The 27,330-nt window shown below is 41.6% G+C and overlaps 1 protein-coding gene across 1 annotated transcript; it reads left to right on the forward strand.

Moving 5' to 3' along the window:
• Positions 1-26,689, forward strand: LOC101943386 (calcium-activated chloride channel regulator 2). Its single transcript, XM_065554180.1, has 14 exons — positions 1-456; positions 2,014-2,151; positions 4,095-4,245; positions 6,556-6,664; positions 7,743-7,911; positions 8,903-9,130; positions 13,139-13,373; positions 14,402-14,593; positions 16,210-16,316; positions 18,170-18,394; positions 19,868-20,138; positions 22,535-22,705; positions 23,880-24,119; positions 25,102-26,689. The coding sequence occupies exons 1-14, from the start codon at positions 289-291 to the stop codon at positions 25,512-25,514; spliced, it is 2,817 nt and encodes a 938-aa protein (XP_065410252.1). The 5' UTR covers positions 1-288; the 3' UTR covers positions 25,515-26,689.
• The last annotated feature ends 641 nt before the right edge of the window (positions 26,690-27,330 follow it).

Below are 27,330 nucleotides of genomic sequence, written 5' to 3' on the forward strand. Positions count from 1 at the left end.
ATCAGACCAGAAAGGTTGGGGATCTCTCTCTCTCTGCTCCGCCTGCCAGGGCGTGGAAAGTTAGCAAGATGCTCTCTTGCTGCTCCCACTGCGGGAGGGGGTGGAGGAAAACGGGCGAGCAAGTTAGGAGCCCCGTCTAGGGTGAGGTGAGCTGGGCCAGTTCCTAAACCGCCCTGCCGCGCTCCTCCCTCCTAGCTAGTGAGCTTGGCAGCCCAGCCCCGGCACCTTCCGGCATCGTGCAGGCAGCAAGGCGACTGTGCGGGGTCCGAGTCCCCCATTGCCTGCGGGATGAGCTGCGGAGACGGGGCTGCTGCTGCAGGCTGGCTGCTGACGCTGCTCACTCTGGCGGCCGCCCGGGGCGCTGCAGTGCAGCTGCAGGGCAATGGCTACGATGGGCTACTTGTTGCGATCAACCCGCGGGTGCCAGAAGACCAGAAACTCCTTGCAAACATCAAGGTAAGAGGCCCCACGTGAGGTCTCAGTTCCGCTCGAGCTCTTCCTGCAATACAAACCGGCTTCCCTGCAGCTTGAATCGTCCTACAGCTCACCCCCGTGAGTAGCACCAGTTCAATAAGGCAGAAGCAAGCCAGTGCAATGCTGGGCTGGAATAAAGTCCGTTTGTTGGCACACAGTCTCACTTTGGTTACACCCCCTGTGGCCTTCACCTTCACCTTCCCTTGTGGGCTGCAGAAATGCTTGAGGGTTTTTTAAAAAGAGTCTGACCCCGCTAGGTTTTCACAAAGCATTTTTCACTGAAAGCTGCAAGGAATTCCTTGTTGCAAGCTCACTGGAATGAAGCAAACTCCTGATATTAATGGCGATGGGTATTTTTAAAAAAGCTATGTGCAGTAACACACCACTAACTCTGTTTCTATTGATGAAGTTATTGTCAAGGTATAGATTCAAATAATGAATGTGGGGTGGCCCTGCTGAAGCTGGGCATCTGCCCAAGGGCATAGGGTATAACAATTTTTTTAGATAAAGATTGGATATTTTTCTAAGACATCTGCTCTAGGAATCATAGCGGAGAAGTTCTATGGCCTGTGTTTTAGTGGAGGTCAGACTAGATAATCACAATGGTCCCTTCTTGCCTTAGAGACTCTGTGAGTCTACGATGCATTTAGTATTTTGCTAGCATGTTGCTGCTACATTAATATCCAGGTGTTCATCTAAGAAGGTGTGGCCTTCAACAGGCCCAGAGTTTCAACATGAAAGGGAATCTGCAGTAACAGCTCCAAAGCCAGTTGTTCTCCTAGTTCCACTCCTGACTGATATTGTGAAAGTTATTACGGCAATTGTAATTGGCCAGACAAGTCCAGTGCAGTATGTATGTTTAACCTGTCCCATTAAAACTGAGCTTAAGTGAGATTGTTCAAGCATAGTTTATACCAGCAGGTTACACACGTTACGCTTTATTGTTTGCAATTGTATTTATCACCAAAAGATGATTTGACTAGTGGGTGAAGCTGAGGTGCAAGAATCAGATCTCCGTTTCTGGCTCTGACATTGATTCTCTCTCTAACCTTGTTATGACCCTTATGTGACTCAGCTTATCAGCCTGTAAAGTAACAGTAACAACATTTAGTTGAACCTCACAAAGGTGGTGTGGGAGTTAATTCACATTTGTAAAGCACATTGCAATCCTTGGATGAAAACACTATAAAAAGGTGAAGTATTTTATTTTTTTCTTCTGATTGTCCAGTAATTTTTTTCTACAGCTCTTGCTGCGCATAGTAACATACACCACTGACCTAATGCCCCAGTGACTCCAGTTGGTGTGGCTACTTCCACCTTTTCATGTTTTCTGTATGTATAAATACCTTCTTTCTGTGTGTTCCATTCTATGCATCCGATGAAGTAGGCTGTAGCCCACGAAAGCTTATGCTCAAATAAATTTGTTAGTCTCTAAGGTGCCACAAGTACTCCTGTTCTTTTTGCGGATACAGACTAACACTGCTGCTACTCTGAAACCAGTAAGTTTACTGTAATTTTTTAATTTCATTTTATTACTAGGAAATGATAACTGAAGCTTCTTTTTATTTGTTCAATGCTACACAAAGAAGAGTCTATTTCCAGAATATAAAGATTTTAATACCTGCTACATGGAAAGCAAACGGTTATGGGAAACCACAACATGAGTCATATGAAAAGGTAATATTTAAAGCCTGTCTTAGAAAATGAAGTACCATCATAAGCATGTTTTAAAAACAAATGTTCCTTTTACCCTATGGACATTAAACATCCATTTCCACCACTGAGTCTTTCCCCTCCCCATGCCAGATACACACTTCTCCTCCCCAGTGTACAAAAGCTACATCACTGCACCAAAGCCCTGCTGTCTGCTCCTCTTCTTGCCCCCTTCTTTCACTCTTGACTATTTGGATGGCAAGAATGAAGGCTCATTAAGGCATTTCTGGATTTGACTTCCCCTTGACTATCTTATCTCCAGCTGAGGATGCTGCTTACCTACAAAACCTCTGGACTATATCAGTATTCGCAAGTAAAAAGTCACCCAGTGGGCAGGCTTGCTGTTCTGTAAATCCACCTTAAATATGTAGTTTGTGCACATTCCTTCATGCTCCTGGATAGCATTAAACCCAGAGATTCTCTGAATGTTTTTGTTTGAAGTTGCCTGTACCAACTGTTGGGGCAATCTGCCCTACCAGTGTTATACAGCGGTGATTCTCAACCAGGGGTCCAGGGCCCCCTGTGGGTTGTGAGCAGATTTCAGGGGGGACCACCAATCAAGACCAATGTTAGACCTGCTGTGGCCCAGAGAAGAAAGCCAAAGCGCAGGGCCCCGCGGCCCGCCACCAGGGGCTGAAGCTGAAGCCTGAGCAACTCTAGCTTCACAGGGCCACCTGTGGCATGGGGCCCTGGGCAGTTGCCTTGCTTGCTACCCCCGAATGCTGGCTCTGGCTTTTATATGGAAAAAAACAGTTATTGTGGCACGGGTGGGCCAGGGAGTTTTAATAGCATGTTGGCAGCGCTGAGCAGGGGCTCACAAAGAAAAAGGTTCACTGATCATTACTTTTGGCATATGTTTTCTGACCGTGGAGAAAATATTAGAGAAAAATAAAGAAAAACTTGTTTGGCTAATTATTTGAATGAAGGTTATCAATATTAGGCAAAAATAATGTTAAAATGATTTCCAAAATAAGTTAATGTGTTTCTACTGTCACAGAGCGATAGAATGTGTAAAATAGCACTTTTGAAAGGAAGAAACTGGCTACATACTAGAAAGGAAACAAGTGTGAAGGGGGGATATGATAGAGGTCTATAAAATCATGAGTGGTATAGAGAAAGTAAAAAAGGAAGTGTTATTTACTCCTTCTCATAATACAAGAACAAGGGACCACCAAATGAAATTAATAGGTAGCAGGTTTAAAACCAACACAAGAAAGTATTTTTTCACGTAACATTCTGTCAAGCTCTGGAACTCCTTGTCAGAGGGTATTGTGAAGGCCAATACTATAGCGGGGTTCAAAAGGGAGCTAGATAGATTAATGGAAGATGGCTATTAGCCAGGATGGACAGGAATGATGTCTCTAGCCTCTGTTTGCCAGAAGCTGGGATTGGGTGACAGGGCATGGATCACTTGATGATAACCTGTTTATTCATTCCCTTTGGAGCACCTGCCATTGGTCACTGTCAGAGGACAGGATACTGGGCTTGATGGACCTTTGGTCTGACACAGTATGGCCGTTCTTATGAAAAGAGTATTATCAAGAAAACTGCACATGTTATAAAAGTATTTGCTGGACCGTGGTGTGTCTGTTTATTGCTATATGTACAGGGACTGATTCTTATTTACCTTAAGGCCATTTTACACACTTTAGTCACGTAAGGAGGCCGGAGTATGAGTATAAATGTAATTTTCTTCCTCTTTAAGGCCCCCTTTATTCTCCAGAAAGGTGTAATGTGGTCTTAGTGTAAATGAAAGTCAGACCCAAAATGTTTTTATGATTTGTATTGTATTAGCACTTAAGGGTCCCAGTCAGAGACCGGGACCCCTCTGTGCTAGATGCTGTACTTACATAGAACAAAATATTACGACACTTAATTAATTAAACATGACATTTTTGTAATTTTAGGCAGAGGTCATAGTTGCTGCTCCTTATTGGAAACATGGAGATGAGCCATATACCCTACAATATGGAGAATGTGGAAACGTGGGAAAATATATTCATTTCACACCTAACTTCCTAGTAAATGATTATTTGATTGATGTCTATGGATCACGAGGTAAATTTACTAAATCATTCTTAATTTTCTGTTTTTATTCTCCTTTGTGTTCAGCAAAAGAGGTGTATCTATGAGGACTCTCTGTATAATAGTTGCTGTCACTTTCACGCGTGTAGAAGTGCAATTACTAAGTATGCCAAGAGTTGTAATAATACTTGGTACTTGTATTGCTCCTTCCATCTGAAGATCTCAAAGTGCTTTACAAATATTAATAAAGCCTCACACCACTGTTAAGTAGGTTATTGGGATCTCAGCACTTTGCAGGATTGAGATATTTCTCCCCTGCCCCAAAATACACTTTATGTAGAGTAGCTATACAATAGTCCAAGTTTACCTCTCCTCAAATTTGTTGCCAAAAAAATCATAGAAATGTACATGAGGTCATAGATCTAGTCTATTCTCTCTGCAGCAGGGCATGCTTAAATATACCTATACTATCCCTATTAAAAATCATATGACATGATGAAATCCAGAGACAAGGTGGGTGAGGAAATTTCTTTTACTGGACCAACTTCTGTTGGTAAAAGAGACAAGCTTGTAAGCTCAGGTCTGAAGAAGAGTTCTGAGGAGCTTGAAAGCTTGTCTCTTTCACCAACAGAAGTTAGTCCAGTAAAAGTTACCTTACTCACTTTGTCTTTCTCATATCCTGGGACTAAGATGGCTACAATAACACAGCAACCACTTGTGATATCCAACCATATAAATATGGAAAACTGATAGTATTCCAAAAATTATTTTTGTCAGGATTGTCCACTCATTGCATGGGACATGAAGTTAATTTTGTTAAAGGCAAAAGCACATATTAAATGCAATGATATCAATGACATACATAAGTACTCATTAGGCTAAAAATGCTGTGAGTTGTCCCAATGAAGTCAGTGGGACTACTTATGTGAGTAATGCAAGTAGGGTTTGGAGAAGTACTTACTGGGCTGGCTAAGACAATGTTACCTCTTTCTCTTCCTAATAATTGACTTTCATGATTCATGGTTGTGCCACTTGTGAGCTTCCAGGTGGTCATCTTTGCAATCACTTATGTGAGTGCCTAAGTAAGGGTTTGCAAGACTGAGTCCATGAACGTTAAAAAGTCAAGGAGTGCCGAAGTTGTCATAGTAATATTAATTCATTTGTATTGCACTGTGTATTCAAGCATACATGAAAAAGCTTAACTAGTAATCTAAAATATCATACATGTGTAATTGAAGACAAGTTAATTTTATTATGAACACCAGTAGGGTGTGGAAATTGTCTGCCTTTGACTCACAGGAGGCAACTAACTTAGGGTCAGTTCAATGGGAGTTGGATCTGGCCATTAGCCTCTCTGTTTGTTTCTTTCAAGCATGGAAAATTAGAGCCCAAGTTGAACTTGGGTTGTTGTTTTTTGTTTTGTTTGCTTTTTGAGCAATTATTTTCTTAAGAAAGTCTGTCAATTGAATAATGGTGTCTGAAAACTGTGGAAATGATTGAAAACTTTTCTCCATCTCACTTTGGGTAAGACTGCTCCCCAAACAGACATCACATGATGAGCATGGGGATGAGTGAGTACCCATTGCAGAGGGATTGACTGAGAGATTTAACTTTTCTGTGAGTTTCAATTCATGGACTTTTTTCCATCAAATAGATGTAAAAATTCAAATCCAAATTATCTCGGCAATGGGCCCATTTGAGGGGCAAATATGTGCAAAATTTGCATGCAAGTACCATGTCTGAATTCATAATAAAATGAAAAAAATGGAAAATTGCATAGTTGAACCCTTTGCTGCAAATGTTTCACAGATGTCTCTCTAGCAAGGACTACTTGCAAACCCTATGTTAAAATTGTATAGGGATTTGCTTTTGCCCCATTCCCTTGGCATCTAAAGAACTCAGTTCACCTAAAAGAAAATCAAGGAACCAGGAACCTTAAGTCTTTAATTACTGTTCATTGTGCACCTTCCTACAATTTCAATACATATTAAAAAAACAAAAACAAACCTCATTGCCCATCTGTGTCACTATATGTTTAGTGCAAGCCCAGATATATAGTAAAGTTAGAAGGTAATTTTCAAAGAAATAAAAGCCAAGGTTTTCAAATGAGAGTGTCTAACGTTAGCCATATTTAAGCACCAATATAAATGGCTTGATTTATTTATTTGAAAAATATTGAGCACCCACTCTTACTGTTCCACAGTGGGATTTGCTGGGTACTCAAAAATTCTGACAGTTACTATACATCTCTGCTGGTTGGTTTTATGTACAGTGATCTGTACAGACAAACAATTAGAATACATCTTACAGTACCCCTTAAGTTTCCATGTACTATTCCCACAGGCAGAGTTTTTGTCCATGAATGGGCCCACCTTCGATGGGGGGTATTTGACGAGTATAATAATGAAAAGCCTTTCTATATAACTGGACAAAATCAAGTTAAAGTTACAAGGTAAGTTATTTTACTCTTTTAAATTCCAGTTCTGATTGGCTTTAGAAATATGGGTTTCAGTAGGGTACAAATCTGGTTTGTTTCTGTAAACTTCTCAAGTGTCTCTTTTTCTCTTGGTGCCTATTTCACCTCACATAAAAATATCCTACCTACATTGCAATTAGTTCATATGAATTGCATTAATTATTATCTTTCCTTGCGCCACATTGCATTTTCCTCTCTCAACACTGTTGTGATTAGTGATTTGTCAAGGACACTGAGCCTGATTTTCTTCTGCATTGTTCCTGTAGACTCAGAATTGCTCTCAATCTGGAGAGGCAGATGTTCAGCAATTCCCTTTCCTGTCACCCCATCTATCTGGCTGGCTGTCAGCTGCCTGTCCCTTTTCTCTGCTGCCTCCTTTTCCTCTTTTCATTTTCCTAGTTGTCTTCTCTCCTCTAATCCCTCCCAGTATTCTACAGGCCCCATTCTTTCTTCCAGAGCCTCTTTTGCTGGGCTAGTTTTTCCTCACCTTCTCTATCATTTCTGCCTCAGAACTGGTACCATCACTGCTACGTGACCTGCTCTCACCCAGTGGGCTTGTCTCTGTTTCATCTTTTTTCTCCATGCTGCCGCTCTTCCCATATGCCAGGGCTGGACATTAGAAAAAACAGCAACATGTTTTTACTTGTTAAAACTCGCACATTTTATCTGGAAGTCATTGAGAGACTATACCCATAAATCCACATGAAGCCATTTTAAGACAGTCACTTTTCAGAATGAAGTATTAACCATGAAATACATGAAAAGCAAGATTAAATTCTGCAATATTAATATTTTTGATTCATTCAATGGATTAGAATGACTGAGAAATCAAAAAATAGTAGAACTGGTTCTCCCTTGTGTATGGAATACATTTCTACAAAAAATACCTCTTCAAGCACATTAATTGTGTGTAACTCGTTAAGGCCATGATCCTGCAATTAGGCTCTGCCCAGTGGACAACTGTGTCATTAAAGTCAGTGCTCCACTCATGCCCATAATTGGGGCCTAATTCCAGTCAGGAAGTTCTAAATTATAAATATTCTTTCATTCCCAGGTGTACATCTGATCTTGCAGGGATCTATGTCTGTGAAAAAAAATCCTGCACTGAAGGAAATTGTGTCATTAATCAGCTGACGGGACTTTTTAAGGAAGGATGTGCATTTATTCCTGAGAGAACTCAAACTGCAAAGTCATCAATAATGTACATGCAAAGCTTATCATCTGTAAGTATAATCACAGAAAAATAGATTTTTCTACAAGCCACTCTCCAGTTGCAAATATTACACTTTATCCTCCTTTTACAAATGCTAAGTTTGTTTAAACCTTTATCTCAGTAAACAAACTACACCTCTACCTCGATATAACGCTGTCCTCGGGAGCCAAAAAATCTTACTGTGTTATAGGTGAAACTGCGTTATATAGAACTTGCTTTGTTCCGCTGGAGTGTGCAGTCCCGCCCCCCCAGAGCACTGCTCTACTGCATTATATCTGAATTCGTGTTATATCGGGTCGCATTATATCGAGGTAGCGGTGTATTAAAAACATTTCTACCAATGAATGGTGAACTGTTTTCTATATAATGGTGTCTCAATTATATATGACAGTCCATAATAAAAATCTAGAATATCTTTTGGTATATTTCACAAATCAGACTCTACTTTTCAAACCATTATAGAAATGTACATTGTATGCATTTGTGGATGTCACTAAACTAGGATCATATAAGCAATATTGTTGTTTCCACAGGGGCAAATTCTGTAATCCTTACTCAAGCAAAAATTCCAGTGACTTTCATTGGAGTTTTGCGTAAATAAGGACTGGGTTCAGATTTTCGTCTTACTCATGATGGGTTAAATTATACTTCTTACATGGCACCTGCATGCTGGACATGAGAGGGAAACACTGCCTAAGCAGTAATATTAGATTAGAGGCCTTTCTATGGGGCTGCAATAGCTTAGTGGATTGGGCATGTGACTGCGAGAGAGAATTTCTAGGTTCTGTGCCTCACTCTGCTGTTAATTTGGGTAGCTCATTTAACCTGTGTCAGTGCCTCAGTTATTGTGTTGGTAAAACAGATATAATAAAATTAACTAACTGAAAGTGCTCCTGGCTCCTGTAGTAAAAGGCACTATATAAGTCCAAATTATTATTTTTCTTACATCAGTATTTGTATTCTTGTGTTGCTGCCTTTATTTATTTGTTTCCCACTTCTAGGTGGTTGAATTTTGTAATGAAAGTAACCATAATAGAGAAGCTCCCAATCTGCAAAACAGAATGTGCGACTATAGAAGTACATGGGATGTAATAATAAGCTCTATGGACTTTAATAACACCCTTCCAAGGACCGACACCAGCCTCCCACCTCCTCCTACCTTCTCATTGCTACAGAAGAGAGACAGAGTGATCTGTTTAGTTCTTGATGTTTCCCACAGCATGAATGGGGTAAATTGTCCCTCAGAAATATTTCTATCTGTTTATTGTAAACACATTTGACTTGTTTATATTATGCATTCAAACACCTTATCGATACTAACCAGGAGCTATTTTTTTGCTGACAATTTTCAATCCTGTCATGGGGTGGGTGGGGGCATGTGCGCGTGTTTAAAAAACAACAACAAAACATGTATGGTGGTGATTATTAAGGCTAAGATTTAGTCACAGCTATTTTTAGTAAAAGTCAGGGACAGGTCACCGACAATAAACAAAAATTCATGGAGCCCGTGACCTGTCTGTGACTTTACTAAAAGTAGGGGGGAGGAATGGAGTCCAGGGGGGACCCACAGGCCGAGCCCCCCCAACCATGGCGCGGGGCACAGCTCCGGTTCTAGTGGCTGCAGCGGGGGAGCACAGCTACGGAGGGGCGTGCAGGATAGGAGTGTGCAGCCCTGGTGGCAGGCCCCCGGCAGCAGCCCTGGGAAGCTGCGGCCTGTGGACACATGGCTCCCTCTGCAGCTGCCAGCGGGGGCATGCAGTTCCAGCTGCAGCATGGTCCCCACTGCAGCCCCCAGCACTAGACAAGCCAAGGGCTGGGGCACAGCGGGGGTGGGAGGTGTGCAGTCGGGGGGGGGGCACGCAGCCCCTGCTCTAGAGCTGGCTGCAGTTGTGGAACAGGGGTGCGTGGCTGGGGCTGCAGCCCCTGCCAAGCCCCAACTGCAATGGGGGAGGGCACATGGCCCTGGGATGTAGCGAGGGGGCGTGCATGGTCCCCGCTGCAGCCCCTGGTGGAAGCCGTGGGGCTGGGATGCAGCAGGGGACGCAGCCACAGGGAGTGCACAGCTCCTGCTCCCAAGCTGGCTGCAGCTCCTGGACAGGGACTCACAGCCCAGCTGCAGCCCCCTCCCTCCCAAGCCACAGGGTGGGGGCTGCTTCCAGCCCTCCAGCCCCAGTTGAAGGGCAGGGATGCAAAGTCCTAGATGGGAGAATGAAATTTGAAGACTGAAAACTGTTAAAAATTTCAAAGTTAGCCTCTGATTTTGGGTGCCTCAGTGTTTGGATGTCCGCTTTAGGCAAGATATTGTTAGTCGTGCTGAGAAGTCACAAATTCTCTTGGATTTCAATGGGTGCTTGCCATCTACCAAAACCAGGCCCAAAGTGTCTCAAGTTGGATTCCAGACACTGAGACACTTAAGATCGAAGGTCACTTTTAGAAATGTTTCCTTTTCTCTTTACCCCCCAAATAAACAGGAACCCAAATCAGTACTCTCCTGTATAACCTTCCTGGCCCCAACCCGTTCAAACGCTGGCTATGTTTGGATTTAGAATGTGTGACCCATTGCCTCATTTTCCAGGTTATGGATGTAATTGGATCCAAAAGGTGGGAAAAAATTCTGCTTCAGAAATCTTTTGAAGCAGAAATTAAGTCCCACTTCTAGCCCTCAGGTGGCTCCGCCTGTTAAAAGAGCTCAGCTAGGAAGCCCTTTATATATAAGCTATCTGCATATAGCAGTGGTTCTCAACCTATTTATCACTGTGGGCGGCCTTCATTGTATTATGTGGGCCACATCCGATACTACCTGTATAGCCCTGAGGATGTCACATGGGCTGCAGCTGTGGGCTGATTGGGTCGCAGGTTGAGACCGACTGATATAGACAGATATACATGGCTTTTAGACAGAACTCTTCTAACACATTCTATTCTTTCAGGCTCCCACTTATGGTTGCTGCCATTCTCTTGGGCTCTCTCCTGCCAGTGGGGGGCTGCTGGAACAGGCCACCATTTCTTCCACGGGTACATCTACACTGGGAGAGTGCTTCCCATCTTAGGTAGAGAGACATGTGCAAGCTCTGCTCCAAATAGCATAATAAACAGAGCAGTGTAGCTGGAAGTACCACATGTGACCGCTCAGGCTAGTGACTTGAGTGCAAACCTGCCCAGACACTCTGAGTACCTACTTGGGCGGTTAGCCTGACCTGTGCTACCCCTAGGGTTGCCAACTTTCTAATTGCACAAAACCAAACAGCACTGCCCCACCCCTGCTCAGTCTAGCCCCACTCTCTCCATCGCTCATTCTCACTCACTTTCATCAGGCTGGGGCACGGGATTGGGATGCAGGAGGGGGTGAGAACTCTGGCTGGGGGTGTATGCTCTGGGGTGGGGCCAGAAACGAGGGAATCCAGGTGTAAGGGGGATCTCTTGGCTGGGACAGGGTGTTGGAGTGTGGGAGGGGAAGAGGGCTCTGGCTGGGGGTGTGGGCTCTGGGGGTGGGGCCAGGTATGAGGGGTTTGGGGGGGGCTCTGGGCTAGGGCAGGGAGTTGGGGTGCAGGGGGGGTGCAGGCTCCAGGAGGGAGTTTGGGTGAGAAGGTGATTCCGACCTGGGGCTGGGGAGTTTGGGTGCAGGAGGGGGTTAGGGTTGTGGACTCCAGCTGGGCAGCGCTTACCTGGAGCAGCTCTTGGAAGTGGCCAGGATGTCCGGCTCCTAAGTGCAGGGGTGGCCAGGTGGCTCTGCGTGCTGCCCATGTCTGCAGGAGCCGCCCCCGCAGCTCCCATTGGCCGTAGTTCCCGGCCAATGGGAGCTGTGGGGATGGTGCTCGCGGTAGGGGCAGCATGCGGATCCTCCCTGGCCGCTCCCTGCACCGAGGAGCCGGACATGCCGGCTGCTTCCGGGAGCCACGTGGAGCCAGGGCCAGCAGGGAGCCTTAGCAGCCCGGTCAGCTATGATGACCAGAGCCACCAGGGTCCCTTTTTAACGGGGGGGGGTGGGTGGTGTTCCAGTCAAAAACCGGACATCTGGCAACCCTAGCTACCCCTGGCTACACTGCTATTTTTAGTGTGCTAGCTCAGCCAGTCTGTCTACTGGAGCTGGGAAACATGCCGCCAGCTGCAGTGTAAATATGCCCTGAGAGCTGTAGCAGTCTGGCCTTCCTGACTGCTAACACTACCTATACTCCTCTCACCATTACCTTGTGTTCCCACTGTCTGTCTGTCTGTTCTATACATCTTTTGTTTCTCATACTATGCTTAGATTGTAAGTTCTGCTGGGGCAGGAACTGTCTTTGTATTAGGCATATAGGGTGCGTACTAGCACAGGGCCCTGCTTTCTGACTGGGGCCAATAGACACTGCCACAATACTCCTATATCACTGCTAATTGTAATAAAGTAGAATTACAAATCCGAGAAAACCTTGCCTGGGAATCTATTCCCCCAGTGTTTGTGTGTGAGGGAGAAGGGTCAGCTGCCATCTTGATAGAAGATGCCCATTGAATTACAAGGAAGTATGGGGTTCTTTTAATCCCTTAGGGTCCCATTTTTTGCTTCCAATCAAGAAAGGAATTCCTTCCCATCTTAACTGATTTTCTCTCTCAGAAACTCTCACAGTTTAACTGGCCTGCTACAAGTAGGAATCCTGAGCTGTAATAGAGCTGTTTTCCTGCAATCAGCCCACTGGTCAGCCTCTCAGGACTCTACCGTAACTTCCCTTCCACTGATCAGATATTGCCTTAGCAAGTTTCTTATTCCGTCTAACTGACTTTTCTTCATTGAACGTGACAGCCGCTGGCTGGGACCATTTGTAAATACCTAGGACTGTTCCAGCTGAACCAGGGCTGTTACCAGCTCTGTGATTTCCATTGACTCGGAAGGGGCATTGCCTGTGTAGGTGATCCTGTACCAGACAGACTTCATACTGCAGGGCTCATTTGTTTCATCCAGCCTTTGAAGAGAGGTCAAGGAATTTGGAGTATAGGCTCATGTAGGTGGTTTTAGAATTTGACTATGCTACTGCTAGGTAAAGCTGATTGATCTGTACATTTTGGTTTTGTAATTTTAAATAGTTGGTAGGGCATGCAGAGCCTGTCCACGGGCACCTTTTATTCTAAATTGAAACTAGTTTTTGAATATGCAGTATTTTATGCTGTTTTTCTCTAAGATGCTGTTCTTTTCAGCAGAGGTGCCTGGTTTCATTATTGCGAATTATTAATAGCACTGTTTGCTTTGAACTTTTTATATATAGGATGATCGGATCAATCGACTGCGTCAGGCAGCAGAATTGTATCTACTGCAAGTTGTTGAAGATAATTCTTATGTTGGTATTGTCACCTTCAGTAACGAAGGAGAAATCAGAAGTCAGTTGCGTCAAATAGTCAACAAGGACATAAGGAAACAGCTTGCTTCTTACCTACCTACTGCCGCACCTAGTGGAGGAACAAACATTTGTGTGGGTCTGCAGCTGGGATTTGAGGTGAATTGTGAAGTCACTAATTATGAACATTTCTGGGTTTTTGTTGCTATATCAAATGGAGTCTGATTATATTGTTTTAAATAATTTTTATTGGTTTTCCACTATACATACAATACATTTACAACCTACTAAATATAACTGATAAAATTGGATATTTCAAGGGAGGGTATTAGTTAAAAAAATAACTTTCCTTTAATTAGTTTACATTGCGTAGTCTTTCTTTCATAGATTTAATGATCTGTATTTTAACATGCAATTTTAGCCCTAGAAATCACCCAAAGGAAAAGTTTCTGAACTCTCCAAAACTCTTTCATCTACTATTGAAAGTGCAGTTCTGCTTTGATAAGTGATTAAACAGCAATGGCACTTCTTACTCTGCAGACCTGCTCCCTGTGTGCGTACTCAGGATCATATCTGCCAACACTAATGACTAAAATACATTTTAACTCCTTTTTACTCCTGTTTACCCTACAGGGTCAACACAGCTGGAAGAGTGAGTGGAATTCCATTATTTCTTGTGCATCAACAGCTCCAATCAGTTGCACCTATGCAAATGCACTGAATGTTGCATGGGGTTAGCCAAGGACATAATTTGGCTAATAAAATCTTTATTTCCGGTGGATGATGAATTAAAAGGAAAGAATCCAGCTTGACATTCAGAGTTAGCAGGGATGATAGATAAAAATAAATATAATAAAAAACAGCTGAGCACATTTGATATGGAAATACTTTGAGAGACATCAAGCTTAGAACCCCTGGATGCTATTTAATGATATTTGTGTCCTGGGAAGGGGGTAATGTTGAAGGGGTTCCCTGTGCTCTTTCCTTCTGAAGTTTACCTATACAGGACATTCTTAATTTAGTTGATATTATTTCTTCACTCCATCACATAATGGATATGAAATGCAGAGAAATTGATGAATATAAGAGAACTTGCATTATGTTTGCTTTGATATGCTTCCTCTTACAATGCCATTTTCCTGTACCTGTATTTGCAGAGCATATAACGTACATTTTTTTCATATTAATACTTAGTGTTTTATTATCGGGTGATTAAAAAACAAGATGGAAATATATATGGTTCTGAAATTATATTACTGACAGCTGGAGAAGACAGTGGGATAATTGAATGCTTTTCTAACGTAATTAACAGTGGATCGATCATTCACACCATTGCTCTTGGCCCATCTGCTGCTAAAGAAGTTGAACAATTAGCCCATGAGACAGGTAAAAAAATTTTTACAAACCATGTCCGCAATCCTATAAACTCTTGGCTCAAATAGTAAAGTAAACAGAGTAAAGTTAAGTAAATATGTAGATGTTTGCTTGACTGTGAAGCTGTCCCTCTCGTGTTTGGTTAAACAATCTATGGTTGTTTGCAGTGTTGTAACTGTCTCTCTCAAACAATCTGTGCTACTATGTAGGTAGTGTCTCTGTACTCTGAAGGAACTACTACTAAAGAATACTGCTTTTGCAGAGCTGAGCTGATAATTCATAATGAGTAGTTTGTCAACTTTTCCCTCTTTATTTTCTGTTTGAAACGTCCATGAGAAGACTTCAAGACTCTCACATTTAGACATTATTCAAAATTATTTGCGAATTTCTTATTCCTATACAATTGCTCACTAACCGTTCATTCCCAATATTTAACATACTGATTTTTGTATTGCATTGGTAAGATACATAAGTCATGTGGTAATGTTTCTGTTCCTTGGTTGGATGGCTTATTTAACTAACTTACCTGGCTAGACTCTGAGTATTTAGCAGAATATAAAAATGAAAATTGAATTTCAGTGAATAGAGAAGCCTCAAGCTTAAAATTCCTTATTCCATCTCAACCATTTAAATGCCTGAGATCAGTGAGACAAACTATGAGTAAGGACCATTTGTCATGGGTGAAATTGACCCTTGTGTGGAGGGCCACTCCAAGGATTGAAATGGGACTTAATGTAGACCTTGTGTTGGCCCTCTTTACAAAGGTGAATTCTATTCTATGTGAATGTATGTTACCAGGTCAGATCCAGGGCCTAAGTTCTAAGTTTCCAAAAGTGAACATTAATTTTTGGAGCCTCATTTTTGCATAGCCATCATTACACGGTTAGGGTTGCATAGTCTAACCCCTACTCACACAAATAGCCTTATTAAAGCCAAGGGGTCTAATTATGTAAGAACTCGCCAGCATGTGTGAGGGCACCAGTATCGCCCTTTGTTTTAAACTGGGCACTCACAAATGGAGGCATGCAAAATCATTAGTCACTTTTGAAAGTGCTGATCACCCATACCTCTATTTTAAATCAATAGGACCGTTGGGGGCTGAACACCTTTGACAACTAGGCCAAATATGTCTAAAGCTACTAGGCACTAAAAAATTGTGATGTCCATAAAAATGAGGCCACTTTTGGAAACCTGGCCCTAAATGTCTAAGCAGCGTCCAGTCCTGTAATGCTTATTCATGCATAAAGCCTTCGTCACAAGTTGTCTCATTTAGTAAGGCTTAGAGGATTGGGTTTGTAATGCAGTTGGAATGCATCCTGTAAATAATGTAAAATGACTACTATGATTTTTAAAATCAAGAGAGTCATTCGGAGATGGTACATTTAGATTGTCACTGTGATGAGACCTATTTTGAAAGCAGTGGGAGAGCGTTTTAGTTACCAACTATTAAAGTCCATGTTTGTTATGTAGCAATCCTCATGTTGCTTTGAAAACATCGGGCTAAGATTCTTGTGGCGAATTCATTCTATATCAGTTAAATCTGGGTTCATATATCAAGTATGTCAAAAGACTGTACAACAGCTAAAATTGAGTTTCTATTACAAAATAAAAACTGTACTCTATTTCAGGGGGCTTAGCGTTTTTTGCCTCAGATAGACTGGACTCCAATGACCTAATTGATGGTTTCTGTGCAATTTCATCAGGGAGTGGAGATACTTTCAGTCATTCCATTCAGGTCGGTCTTGTAACCAGTTTTAATGCTTTGGTTTCCCAGTTTATTGACTAGCCCTGCAGCATTAGTAAAACTTTTGTATTATGCTGTATACATTTATTTTGAAAGCGGCATGGAAGTAGTAATTAAGGATGGGCAAACCAGTTCAGGCAAAGTAAGAACTGAACCTCCTGTAAGGTTTTGATCAATTCACAAACCCTTCTTTCCCCCCTGTGCATCTTTCCTACCTGTCAGCCCACAGCAAACTTCTCTAACCCTCCCTTTGCTGTGACCACCACTCTCACCTTTACAGGACAGCTGCTGGGCCTAGCTGAGTTTGTGCTAAGCACTGGTCTGTCCACTTTGAGTTCTTGTACAATGTGCTCTGCTTTAGCATTTTACCACAAGCTCTGCTACATGCTAGAGCACATGCACTTCTTCATATGGAGGTGTGTGAAGGTTTGCAGCAGGTTCAGCTGAGCACCATATATCACCTAGTGATACAAACAGAGGCTCAAGAAGAGACAGGAGTATCTCCACCACGGGCTTCTTTTGTCGGTGTGCAAAGAAAGGTGTGGAAATAGATTGCCAAGAGTAGGATGTACTAGAACATTGACTCTCAATAAGAAAAGGAGAATATTGTGAATACACAGTTTGGCCCAATCCTCGGCTGGTGTAAATTAGCTTAGCTTAATTGAATATGGGCATCTGTACAGATAAAATATGTGCTGCTTTAACTACCCTCCTAGTTTGGATGAAGATATAGCAGTATAAAAGTATTTATAGTGATACAGCTATTCCTGCACAGGAAAAGGAATAAGCTATCCCAGTATAAGACCCCTTTATACCAGCATAACTGAGTCAACACTACAATTGTACTGGTATAACTATTTTGGTAAAATATCCCATCCCCTGACTGAAATAGTTATGGTGGTGCAACTTTTTCAAGTAAAAACAACAAGGAGTCCTTGTGGCACCTTAGAGACTAACACATTTATTTGGGCATAAGCTTTCATGGGCTAAAACCCACTTCATCAGATGCACGGAGTGGAAAATACAGTAGAGATGTATAAATACACAGCATATGAAAAGATGGGAGTTGCCTTACCAAGTGGGGGGTCAATGCTAATGAGCCAATTCAATAAAGGTGGAAGTGGGCTATTCTCAATGGTTCATTAGCATTGACCCATCCAGGGAACCATCCAGGAACTGTGGCTCACCCAAAGAATAGGCTCCTATCTCCTTCCAGCTGTCTTTATTTTTATGCCTTGCACCGCACTGAGCTCTCTGTCAGCACTCAACAAATAATAACACGAGAGGCCTTTTCCAGCCCTAGTACTCACCTTATGTGAAAGATCACATGAGTACACCAACTCCTCCATATTTAGACAGCCACGGAAAGTTTTTTGCAACTTTGGTTCCTATCTTTTAACCAGTTACTAATCCATAAGAGGACCTTCCCTCTTATCCCATGACTACCTACTTCGCTTAAGAGCCTTTGGTGAGGGACCTTTTTCAAAGGCTTTCTAAAAGTCTAAGTACACTACGTTCACTGGATCATCCCAACGTATATTTGAGCTTGTCAGAAATTCCATCTAGTAGAGAGAATTGTGTGCACCATGTTGGGAAGAAAGCCACTGGGCCTGAATATCCTTTCATTTATACCAGTGTAACTTCTCTGATTTCAGTGGAATTACTACTGAAGTATACTCAGAACAAGAGGAAAATTATGAAGACAAATGTCTTAATATGTGTTTTGTCCTATTTAAGCATGAGATTTTATTTTTAAGGGTAAAATGGAAGGTCTTATCTGGGGCAAAATGTGCTTTTTTTTTTTTTTTTAATCTAGTAATTCTGTTTTTTTTTTTCTCTGATAGATTGAAAGTGTTGGTGAAAGGACTGAGAGCTATAAGCAGTTTAGTAGGACAGTGTCTATTGATAGCACAGTAGGAAAGGATACCTTCTTTGTAGTAACATGGCAGACTGCTGAACCTCCGAGGATCACTCTCCTTGATCCCAATGGAAAAAACTACACCAATAAGGACTTTGAGGTTAATACAGTGTTGCAGGTAGCTCGTCTCCAGATTCCAGGAATTGCAGAGGTAGAAATTAACTTCTCTCTTTTTTGTCATTTGATCATAACCAATCAGGGCCACCCAGAGGATTCAGGGGCCCTGGGACAAAGCAATTTCGGGGGCCCCTTCCATTTAAAAAAAAGTTTCAATACCATAGAATACTATATTCTCGTGGGGGCCCCTGAGGGGCCCGGGGCCTGGGGCAAATTGCCCCACTTGCCCCCTCCCCCCCGACCCCCCGGGCTGCCCTGTAACCAGGGCCGGTGCAAGGAAGTTTTGCGCCCTAGGCGAAACTTCCACCTTGCGTCCCCCTCAGCCCCGCGGCAGCTCCCCACCCCAGCTCACCTCTGCTCCGCCTCCTCCCCGAGCACGCTGCCCCCGCTCTAATTCTCCTCCCAGGCTTGCGGCGCCAAACAGCTGATTGGCACTGCAAGCCTGGGAGGCGGGAGAAGTGGAGCGGCGACCGTGCGCTTGGGGAGGAACGCTGTAAAAAAAAAAAATTGGGGGCACCGCTTTTTGGCGCCCCCAAATCTTGGCGTCCTAGGCAACCGCCTAGTTCACCTTAATGGTAGCACTGCCTGTAACCAATGTGTGAAACATAAATTATTTAAATTGTAATCACATATGAAATAATTGAACAGAGTGTGATATGATGACTCTGCCACATTGCAATTTCATAACCTTTTGTTTTACCCACTGAGCAGAAAAATGGGTCTCTTTAGATTTAAAAGAGACTTAAAAGCTTATACGCATCTTATTTTCACTTCCTTTACAGTAGAATTCACCTCCACACCTCCCAACCCCTCACTGCTATGCAGGGGGTCCATTTTCTTCCTTTTTATTTCCCTGTCTGATGTGTAGCACCAAAAGGGATTGAAATGATTTTGTTAAAATTTACAAAGCCATAATTGAAAAGAACCTGTACTTTAAAAACATCAAGTTAAAAGGCTCAAGAATAAAGGAAAAGGAGAGAGACATCTCCAGAGATTAAAAGGAGCACGTGAAGACTAAACTAATCCAGTGTGTGTAATTCCTTTTGAAACACTCACAAAATTAGTGCATGTTAAAGTTGCTAACAAGATTTGTTAAAACAATGACATCCAGTGCATCAGCTTTTTGTTAAAATTTATATATTTCCTAATTATTCTTCTGAGCACTCAGACTCCATGAGACTAGAGGTGCTGAATTTTATACCACTGAAGGGCATGAATCTGTAAACCCTTCTTCACAGGAGAAGGCCTTTCTCATAAGTAATCCTTTGAGGCCAAAGGAGAATACTTCAATGAGTAAAGACGATTCGCATGTGAAAGGCTTTTTAAAATCCCACTCTGTGACAAATTCTGTCACTCTTAGTCACATAGAATAATATTTACTCAGTGATTTAAACGAGGCTATAGGAAGAGTAAGGTACTCGGCACGAGTAAGGATGTCAGAATCAAGCCCAAAATTAAAATCCTTGATCAAAGGGGGGTTCTTTAATTTTAAAATATTATTTTTCAGGTTGGGGAGTGGACCTACGTTCTCATGAATACTCACCCATCCCCTCAAGCTCTAACTATGACAGTGACTTCTCGAGCAGCAATTTCTACTATACCTGCAATAACTGTGAAAGCCCACATCAGTAATGATAGAAACGAATACCCTAGATCGATGGTTGTTTATGCACAAGTCAGTCGAGGGTTTTCACCTATTCTTGGAGCAAATGTAACTGCCATTATCAAACCAGAGACTGGAGATCCACTTAGCTTGGAACTTTTAGACAATGGTGCAGGTAAGGAGGCTCTTGTGACACATGTTGCAATTTTACAAAATAAAATCAAAGGGCTATCTTAATTGCTAATGCATTGTATGATTTTTAAACAACGTGCTGAGAGATATTGGCCCTGATTTCAATCTCACTTACATGAGTGCAACTGACATTAGTAAAATTACTCCTAGTTTAGGTCCCTGATCTGCAAAGCACTTCAGCATGCGCTTAATTAAAAGCATGTGAATAGTCCCACTGAAGTGTTAACAGAGTTCTGGTGTATACTGTATTTGAGTGAGGGCCCAGTCTTCTACTCCCCTTCAAATGGAGGGACATGGATGGTGTTCTGTATTTGTAGTATAAAGCCAATAACGCTAAACACACATTACTTCTCAGTAATAAGTATTTTGCAGGATCAGGCCCTTAAGTTTCTTGCCCTAAGGAGCTAACAGTTTGAGCCTGATTCTCCAGTGCCTTGCACCCGGTGCAATCGTTTGCATCTATGTGAAGTGGTGTAAAACATCACCATTCTGCTTTAGTACCATTCACACCCATTATACATTTGCTTTGCACTGCTTTAAATGACTATGTGAGGTGCAAGGCACTGACAAATCAGTCATTGTCTACGTATTTTGTGAAGCGATGTATATCTCTGTGCTGCACCATACCTATTATAAAGGCTTTCTATGGACAGTCGGTAATTATCACTTCATAATTTTATTAACTGACATTTCTGTAAATTGGGAGGTGACTTATTGTTTTCTTTTGTATAATTATCTAGCATTTACTGCTATGATGAATCTAATCCCAGTTACACCACCACTTATTTAATTTACTCATTGCTGTCATCCTTAGAGCTAAGGCCCCTATCAGAATCCAGTTGATGTCACTAGGACTCCATGTGGGAATAAGAGCCCATGCCTGAAAATCCCTTTGTAGGACTGAGACCTAAGTGTTTTCAGCTTCTCCTCTGGACCTTTATTTATTTCCCTGCTCCCAACCTCCTCAAATCTTCCTCAGTGGAGCTAGCTGTTGCTTCAAAAAGGACACTTAGCTTCTTGCTTCTGCAGTGTGTGGCAACTGAATCTGCTGTAACAGTTTCTGAAAGCACAAATTATATGTGAGAGGCACCCAGGAAATGTAAAGATTTTAATGTGAATGGTGCTCCTGACTTGTCATCTGTTATATGCAATTTGTATGACTACACTTACTACTGAATCATAAAAAGAACAGGAGTACTTGTGGCACCTTAGAGACTAACAAATTTATTAGAGCATAAGCTTTCGTGGATTACAGCCCACTTCTTCGGATGCATACAGAGTGGAATAAATATTGAGGAGATATATATACACACATACAGAGAGCATAAACAGGTGGGAGTTGTCTTACCAACTCTGAGAGGCCAATTAAGTAAGAGAAAGAAGGAAAAAAAAAAAACTTTTGAAGTGATAATCAAGATAGCCCAGTACAGACAGTTTGATAAGAAGTGTGAGAATACTTACAAGGGGAGATAGATTCAATGTTTGTAATGGCTCAGCCATTCCCAGTCCTTACTGAATCATACTCGCAGTTGGCTTTTTGGCATCTTCAGCAATTATAATGGTGTATAGCCAGGGGAACAAATGTGCTGTGGCCTGTCTTTTGCTGGCGTGTAAGGCCTTCCAGAAAAGGCTGTAACTAGGGTTTTATTTATTGGCTTTATACTACAAATACAGAACACCATCCATGTCATAGTTCACATCAGGTCATAACCTGCCAACGGTGAAGTGCTACCAACAATTAACAAGGGTTCCCATAAAAATTTTACGATGCAACCAACTTATATATGCTTACAGGAAGGAAGTATGAGGGAATTACGAATCTATTCTTTCTCATAACCAGTGAGAAAGGAGGCACTACCAATTGCCTCACAACGTCCCTTCAATTTTTGGCAGAATTTTAATAAAGACCTCCCTGGATCTCCCTCCAGCTGCACAACCGTGCCTACCTGTTGAAAGCATAATACTTGCATCATTGTCTTTGTGGTTTGATTCTGTGGCCTTTTTCTTACGGTGGTCTGACTTTGGCTCACTTGGCTTTAATGATATAGTTGTATGATCATCTATGCTGGAAATCAGTAGGCCCAAGAGATGAAAATCCCTTAACTCTCCCAGGCTGAGAAATCAGCTGCTCGCTCAGTCAGTATCTCTCAGGGTGATAAGCAAGCTTTCTAGTTTCTGATTGCATTCTCTTGGTCACTTTATAAACAGCCTGGGAAAAATTATTCTCTGATTTTGTACAGCACCAAAGTCAATGGAGTTGCATGGGCTATAAGTCAGAGCAGAATTTGTCTCCATCCCTGTCTTTGAGTTTCCTTCTAACAATGAAGAACTAACTAATGAAGTAATTTTTGTGCTAATTCTGTTGTTTTTTATGTCTAGGGTCAGACATTGTCAAGAATGACGGTGTCTATTCCAGATACATCTATTCTTTCTCTGAAAATGGCAGATACAACTTAAAAGTACGTGTTCAACGAGCTAACAAGACTGTCAGACCACACCCCACAGTGCCATGGAGTCATTCTATGTATATACCCGGTTACATAGAAAATGGTAAGATGGAGTAATGCGGGGTGAGGCATGTAAAACAAACTCCATTGTGAATACACTGGAATAAATAACTGCATCACATTCTCTCTGTTAAAGGACATTAAAGCATTGACATCCTTGCTAAGAGATCTTCATAAGTATAAGGATCTGCCCAGCTGGATGATATTAGTTTTGGATGCTTTTCAGAAATTGTTTTAACTAAATTCTGCCCTTTCTACACAGGAGCAAAAAATGGGTAGCTAAAACCCTGTTTAAAGTAAGTTTAAAATAATTATTTCTTAGAACACTACTTTTGTAATGTAGATAGCACCTTAGAAGGAATAAATCCACACGGATTTATGTTTTGCCTGTGAAAAAAGCAGATGTTGGTAGTTCTCCTGCCTCTACATCTGTAAAGTGCCATGTACCCCAATGGTACTGGAAAATCATAATCAATCAACTTACATTCAGAATTGTTATAAAGGTTTAGCAAATGTCAAACACTTACCATTTTATGCTGAGTCCCAACTACTTCACTTAGGTATTATTTTCATTCTCATTAATTCAGTATTCTTGAAGATACAGAGAACATACTATGGAGTGATTCTGGTCTCTCAACACAGAGTCTGGTGGCACCTTAAAGACTAACAGATTTATTTGGGCATAAGCTTTCGTGGGTAAAAAACACACTTCTTCAGATGCATGAAGTGGGTTTTTTACCCACGAAAGCTTATGCCCAAATAAATCTGTTAGTCTTTAAGTGCCACCAGACTCCTCATTGTTTTTGTGGCTGCTAAGTATCAGAGGGGTAGCCGTGTTAGTCTGAATCTGTATAAAGCAACAGAGGGTCCTGTGGCACCTTTAAGACTAACAGAAGTATTGGGAGCATACGCTTTCGTGGGTAAGAACCTCACTTCTTCAGATGCAAGAATTCTTGCATCTGAAGAAGTGAGGTTCTTACCCACGAAAGCGTATGCTCCCAATACTTCTGTTAGTCTTAAAGGTGCCACAGGACCCTCTGTTGCTTTCCTCTGATACTTGAGTTCAATGGATTTATTCCTGATTTACAGCAGTATAGGTGAGATCAGAATTGGGGTCATTATATCTTCAGAGCTCCATAATGTGAAAATGTTGAGACAAGTCCAGTTGTGGGTGAGGTTTTATGTTAGTTTTTTTGTGTGTGTGTATGTGTCTGTAGGTAAGATCCAGATGAACCCACCAAGACCCTCCGTCATCAGTAATGAAGATATTGAAACCAGAGTAGGTGGCTTCAGCAGAACAGCCTCAGGAGGCTCCTTCATAATGTCTGCAGTTCCTACTAGACCCTATACTGATGTGTTTCCACCATGTAAAATTATTGATCTTCATGCCAGAACAGCCAATGATATGATTATTTTATCATGGACAGCATCAGGGGATGATCTTGACCAGGGGCAAGGTATGTTTGATGGTTTGTCGCTTGTCATCTGATTGCAATGAAAGTGCAGTGACTGAAGCAAATTTTCACTGGTTCTGCTTAACCGTGCTCACAAAAACTTGCAACCACAAGCGTTTTGTACAGAGAAAACACACCTTTTTTTAAGTATCAGTACAGGTTTTGCCTGTGCAAACCAACACGCTTCTGAAGCATGAGAGCAAGTGAAGAAACTTTCTGAAATTTTTTACCCAATATTTCTATGGTGTTGGTATGAAAAAAAAGTCATTATGAACCAGTGTGCTACCCATAACTGACCTATATGTGCCATTCCTGTCACTCAGCATGAAACACAGCATACAAAAGATTTTGGAGGAATTCGATCTTATTGAAGTCAATAGGAGTTTTGCCATTAACTTCAATGGGGCCAGAATTTCACTCCAGGTTTTGGGGTGATTTTGGACTGATTAGGCCAATGGGTTTTAAAAGAATTTCAAAAGTGGTACTTGCAATTGTGATGGGAGGCTTTACCTTCATAATATTGTGGTATTGGTTTCTGAACACCCACAGAAGGGAGCTATGTGGTCTCCAAATGTGAAGGGAGAGAGTGGAGTGAAGAGCCTTTGACTCAATAATTTTACTGTAATTTTACTACTTCATTCTAGGCTGAATTCAGTGAAGTTGGTAGGGCTGTGAGGCTTTGGATGAGGACAGAATTAGCTCATTCTGGCTATTAATTTCAATGTCGTGAATCTTTGTCTTCAGTGAGATTTCAAGTTCACAAGTGCTTCCTCAAGTCTCCCTCAAGTTAGCAGAGCAAGTGTTCTGTTATGGGATCTGTCCAGCATGCAACCTTCACTGTTCAGATGGTTGTATAGGGTGACTGGAATAGGCACTCACTTGTGCTGCTAACAATTTGACTGCTTCTAAAGGAACAGATCAACAGTTTTAATTACAGGGTTAAATACATTCGGTATAATCTATGTTGACATATTTCCATTTTCAGCTGCAAGTTACGAAATAAGAACAAGTGAAAGTCCTCTGGAACTAAGAGACAACTTTGATAAAACTATGTTGGTGAATACTTCTGATTTAACACCTCAGCATGCTGGGTACAAGGAAATATTTGTATTTAAACCAGAAGCTTTTGCAACAGAAAATATCACCATCATCTATGTGGCTGTACGTGCCATTGATAAAGCCTCTCTGCACTCTGATATATCTAATATAGCACAAGCCGTGAAGTTTGTTCCCCCAATGGATTATCTCACTGGTAATATTGCGTACAGTATTTCAAGGAAAGTGTTGCTAGGATTCGGGTTAATAACAGTAGTTTGCCTTATTACAAGTGCAACCATATGTGCTTTAAAAAAAAGGAAGAAAGTGGTTATCGCAGAAACTGCAACAAATCTACTGTAACCTAAGGTGAAAGTTTGGATGACGTCTACTTATTTTTCTAGTAGCTGTTTCGATTGTTTTTTTTCAAAAACTACATAAAAATAATTGCACTAGTACAGAAAAGGGTATATAAAAACAATTGTAAAGCCATAATGCAGAACTATATGAAACTGCTGTGATTTAGTAGCAGTATCCTACTGCACGTACACTGCATGCCTGAATGGCCAGGTCAGATTAAAACTACATTGTATGTACTGCATATATACACCCTAAACTTATGCCACTTAAAGCTTTATGCCACTTGATTACATATTTATATATATATACAGTATGATGAAAAAGCTGTAATTAAATTATTCATTCAATGTCTTAAATCTATTTGCAAAACAAGACGTACAGTGAGGTTTCCTGCAGCTGCCTGTGTGGTGAACATCTGTATAATTAAGTTCTCATGTATGTCATGGCATCTGGAGGGAGCAGTTGTTTAGAAGTGCACCCATTTGGAGGATGTGCTGCGGCAGGAAGGAGCTTCATGCTGGTCCTTGCCTGATTGCTCTCAGTGAACCAGGAAAGTACCATGTTTAGTGGGGACTAAAGCACATGAGTGAAAGAAGTTTCCCAGGAATGCTGCAACCCAAGGAGCTTCTTCACTCAGAAAAAGCAGCTGCAAATCTGTTTTCAGCCATTTGGAGTCAAACTCTTATAAAAATACTTGCAAGAGTTTGGAACCATTGAACCTCAAAGTTAGACATGAGGCAATCTGAACTCAAACGGTAACTTAAACCTAGTCCACACACCACCTTTTGCCTATTTCTACTAGAAATCAAGGCTTATAATGCAAACAATGAACTGTTAACTGTATCACTGTTATGTACATTACCATAATACCGCTGCCAAAATGTCAAAGGGATTTCAAGGCAGCCTCTACCTTTGTGCCCAGTATTTTGCATAAAAACTGTTGTACGTATAAAAAATGAAGTTTCACACACAAGGAGCACTTGTTCTTGTAAATCTGTTTTTTACCCACTGTTCATAAAGAAACTTGTGCTTTGTGCATGCATAAAATGCGAGGGTGTTAATTTGGAGAAGATTTGAAAATGTTTTCAAAAAATGTAAATGTTACAGAGTATTGGTCTGCTTGTTCTTGGCACCCTCAAACATCAAACAAATGTAAAGAATGTAGCCTTTCACATAAACAACAAGGAGTCAGGTGGCACCTTAAAGACTAACAAAGCATAAGCTTTTCGTGCCCAATAAATCTGTTAGTCTTCAAGGTGCTACTGGACTCCTTGTTGTTTTTGTGGATACAGACTAATATGGCTACCCCCAATACTTGACAGCTTTTCACATACTAAGCCAAATCCACCTCTCCTGCTACTACAATTGAAAACAATTGGCCAAATTCAAATCTAGTGAAACTCCATTGTTGTTAGTCATTTGATTAGTTAGTGACTCCATAGCATGGTGTATGTTGCTGTGCCACTAATGTGGTTTTGTTTTCTATCTGCTGTACCTTTAAAATTTGTTTTTTATGGGGAGATAACAAATGTGGAAGAGGTTCTCTCTCTGTCCTCTCCTATAGCATTTGCCATAAAGTAAGCACTTTACCCCACCTCTGGGTAGAGTAACTCACCCACAGTAAAACTAAAGAGCTTTGCCTCTGCTATGTTTTTACAGTGGGATAGCGAACACACATAAGTTATCCTGTCTTAAACCATACCCTTTTTTTGTCAGTGGAGACACACCCTCAGAGTCAGGTGTTTGCAGAGGCAGAACTGATTCACCATGTAAATCAGAGGTGGCAGATACTGTTCTCCCACAGAATTTTTACTTTTGT

The sequence above is a fragment of the Chrysemys picta genome, chromosome 8, assembly GCF_011386835.1.
Source record: "Chrysemys picta bellii isolate R12L10 chromosome 8, ASM1138683v2, whole genome shotgun sequence".
NCBI classification, from domain to species: Eukaryota; Metazoa; Chordata; order Testudines; family Emydidae; genus Chrysemys; species Chrysemys picta.

Bases quoted from the DNA above. Each gene is read 5' to 3' on its own strand.
- LOC101943386 (XM_065554180.1), top strand. From the start codon at position 289: ATGAGCTGCGGAGACGGGGCTGCTGCTGCAGGCTGGCTGCTGACGCTG. The intron at 9,131-13,138 runs GTAAATTGTCCC...TTTTATATATAG, and splicing joins TTTCCCACAGCATGAATGGG to GATGATCGGATCAATCGACT. The intron at 24,120-25,101 runs GTATGTTTGATG...TTCCATTTTCAG, and splicing joins TGATCTTGACCAGGGGCAAG to CTGCAAGTTACGAAATAAGA.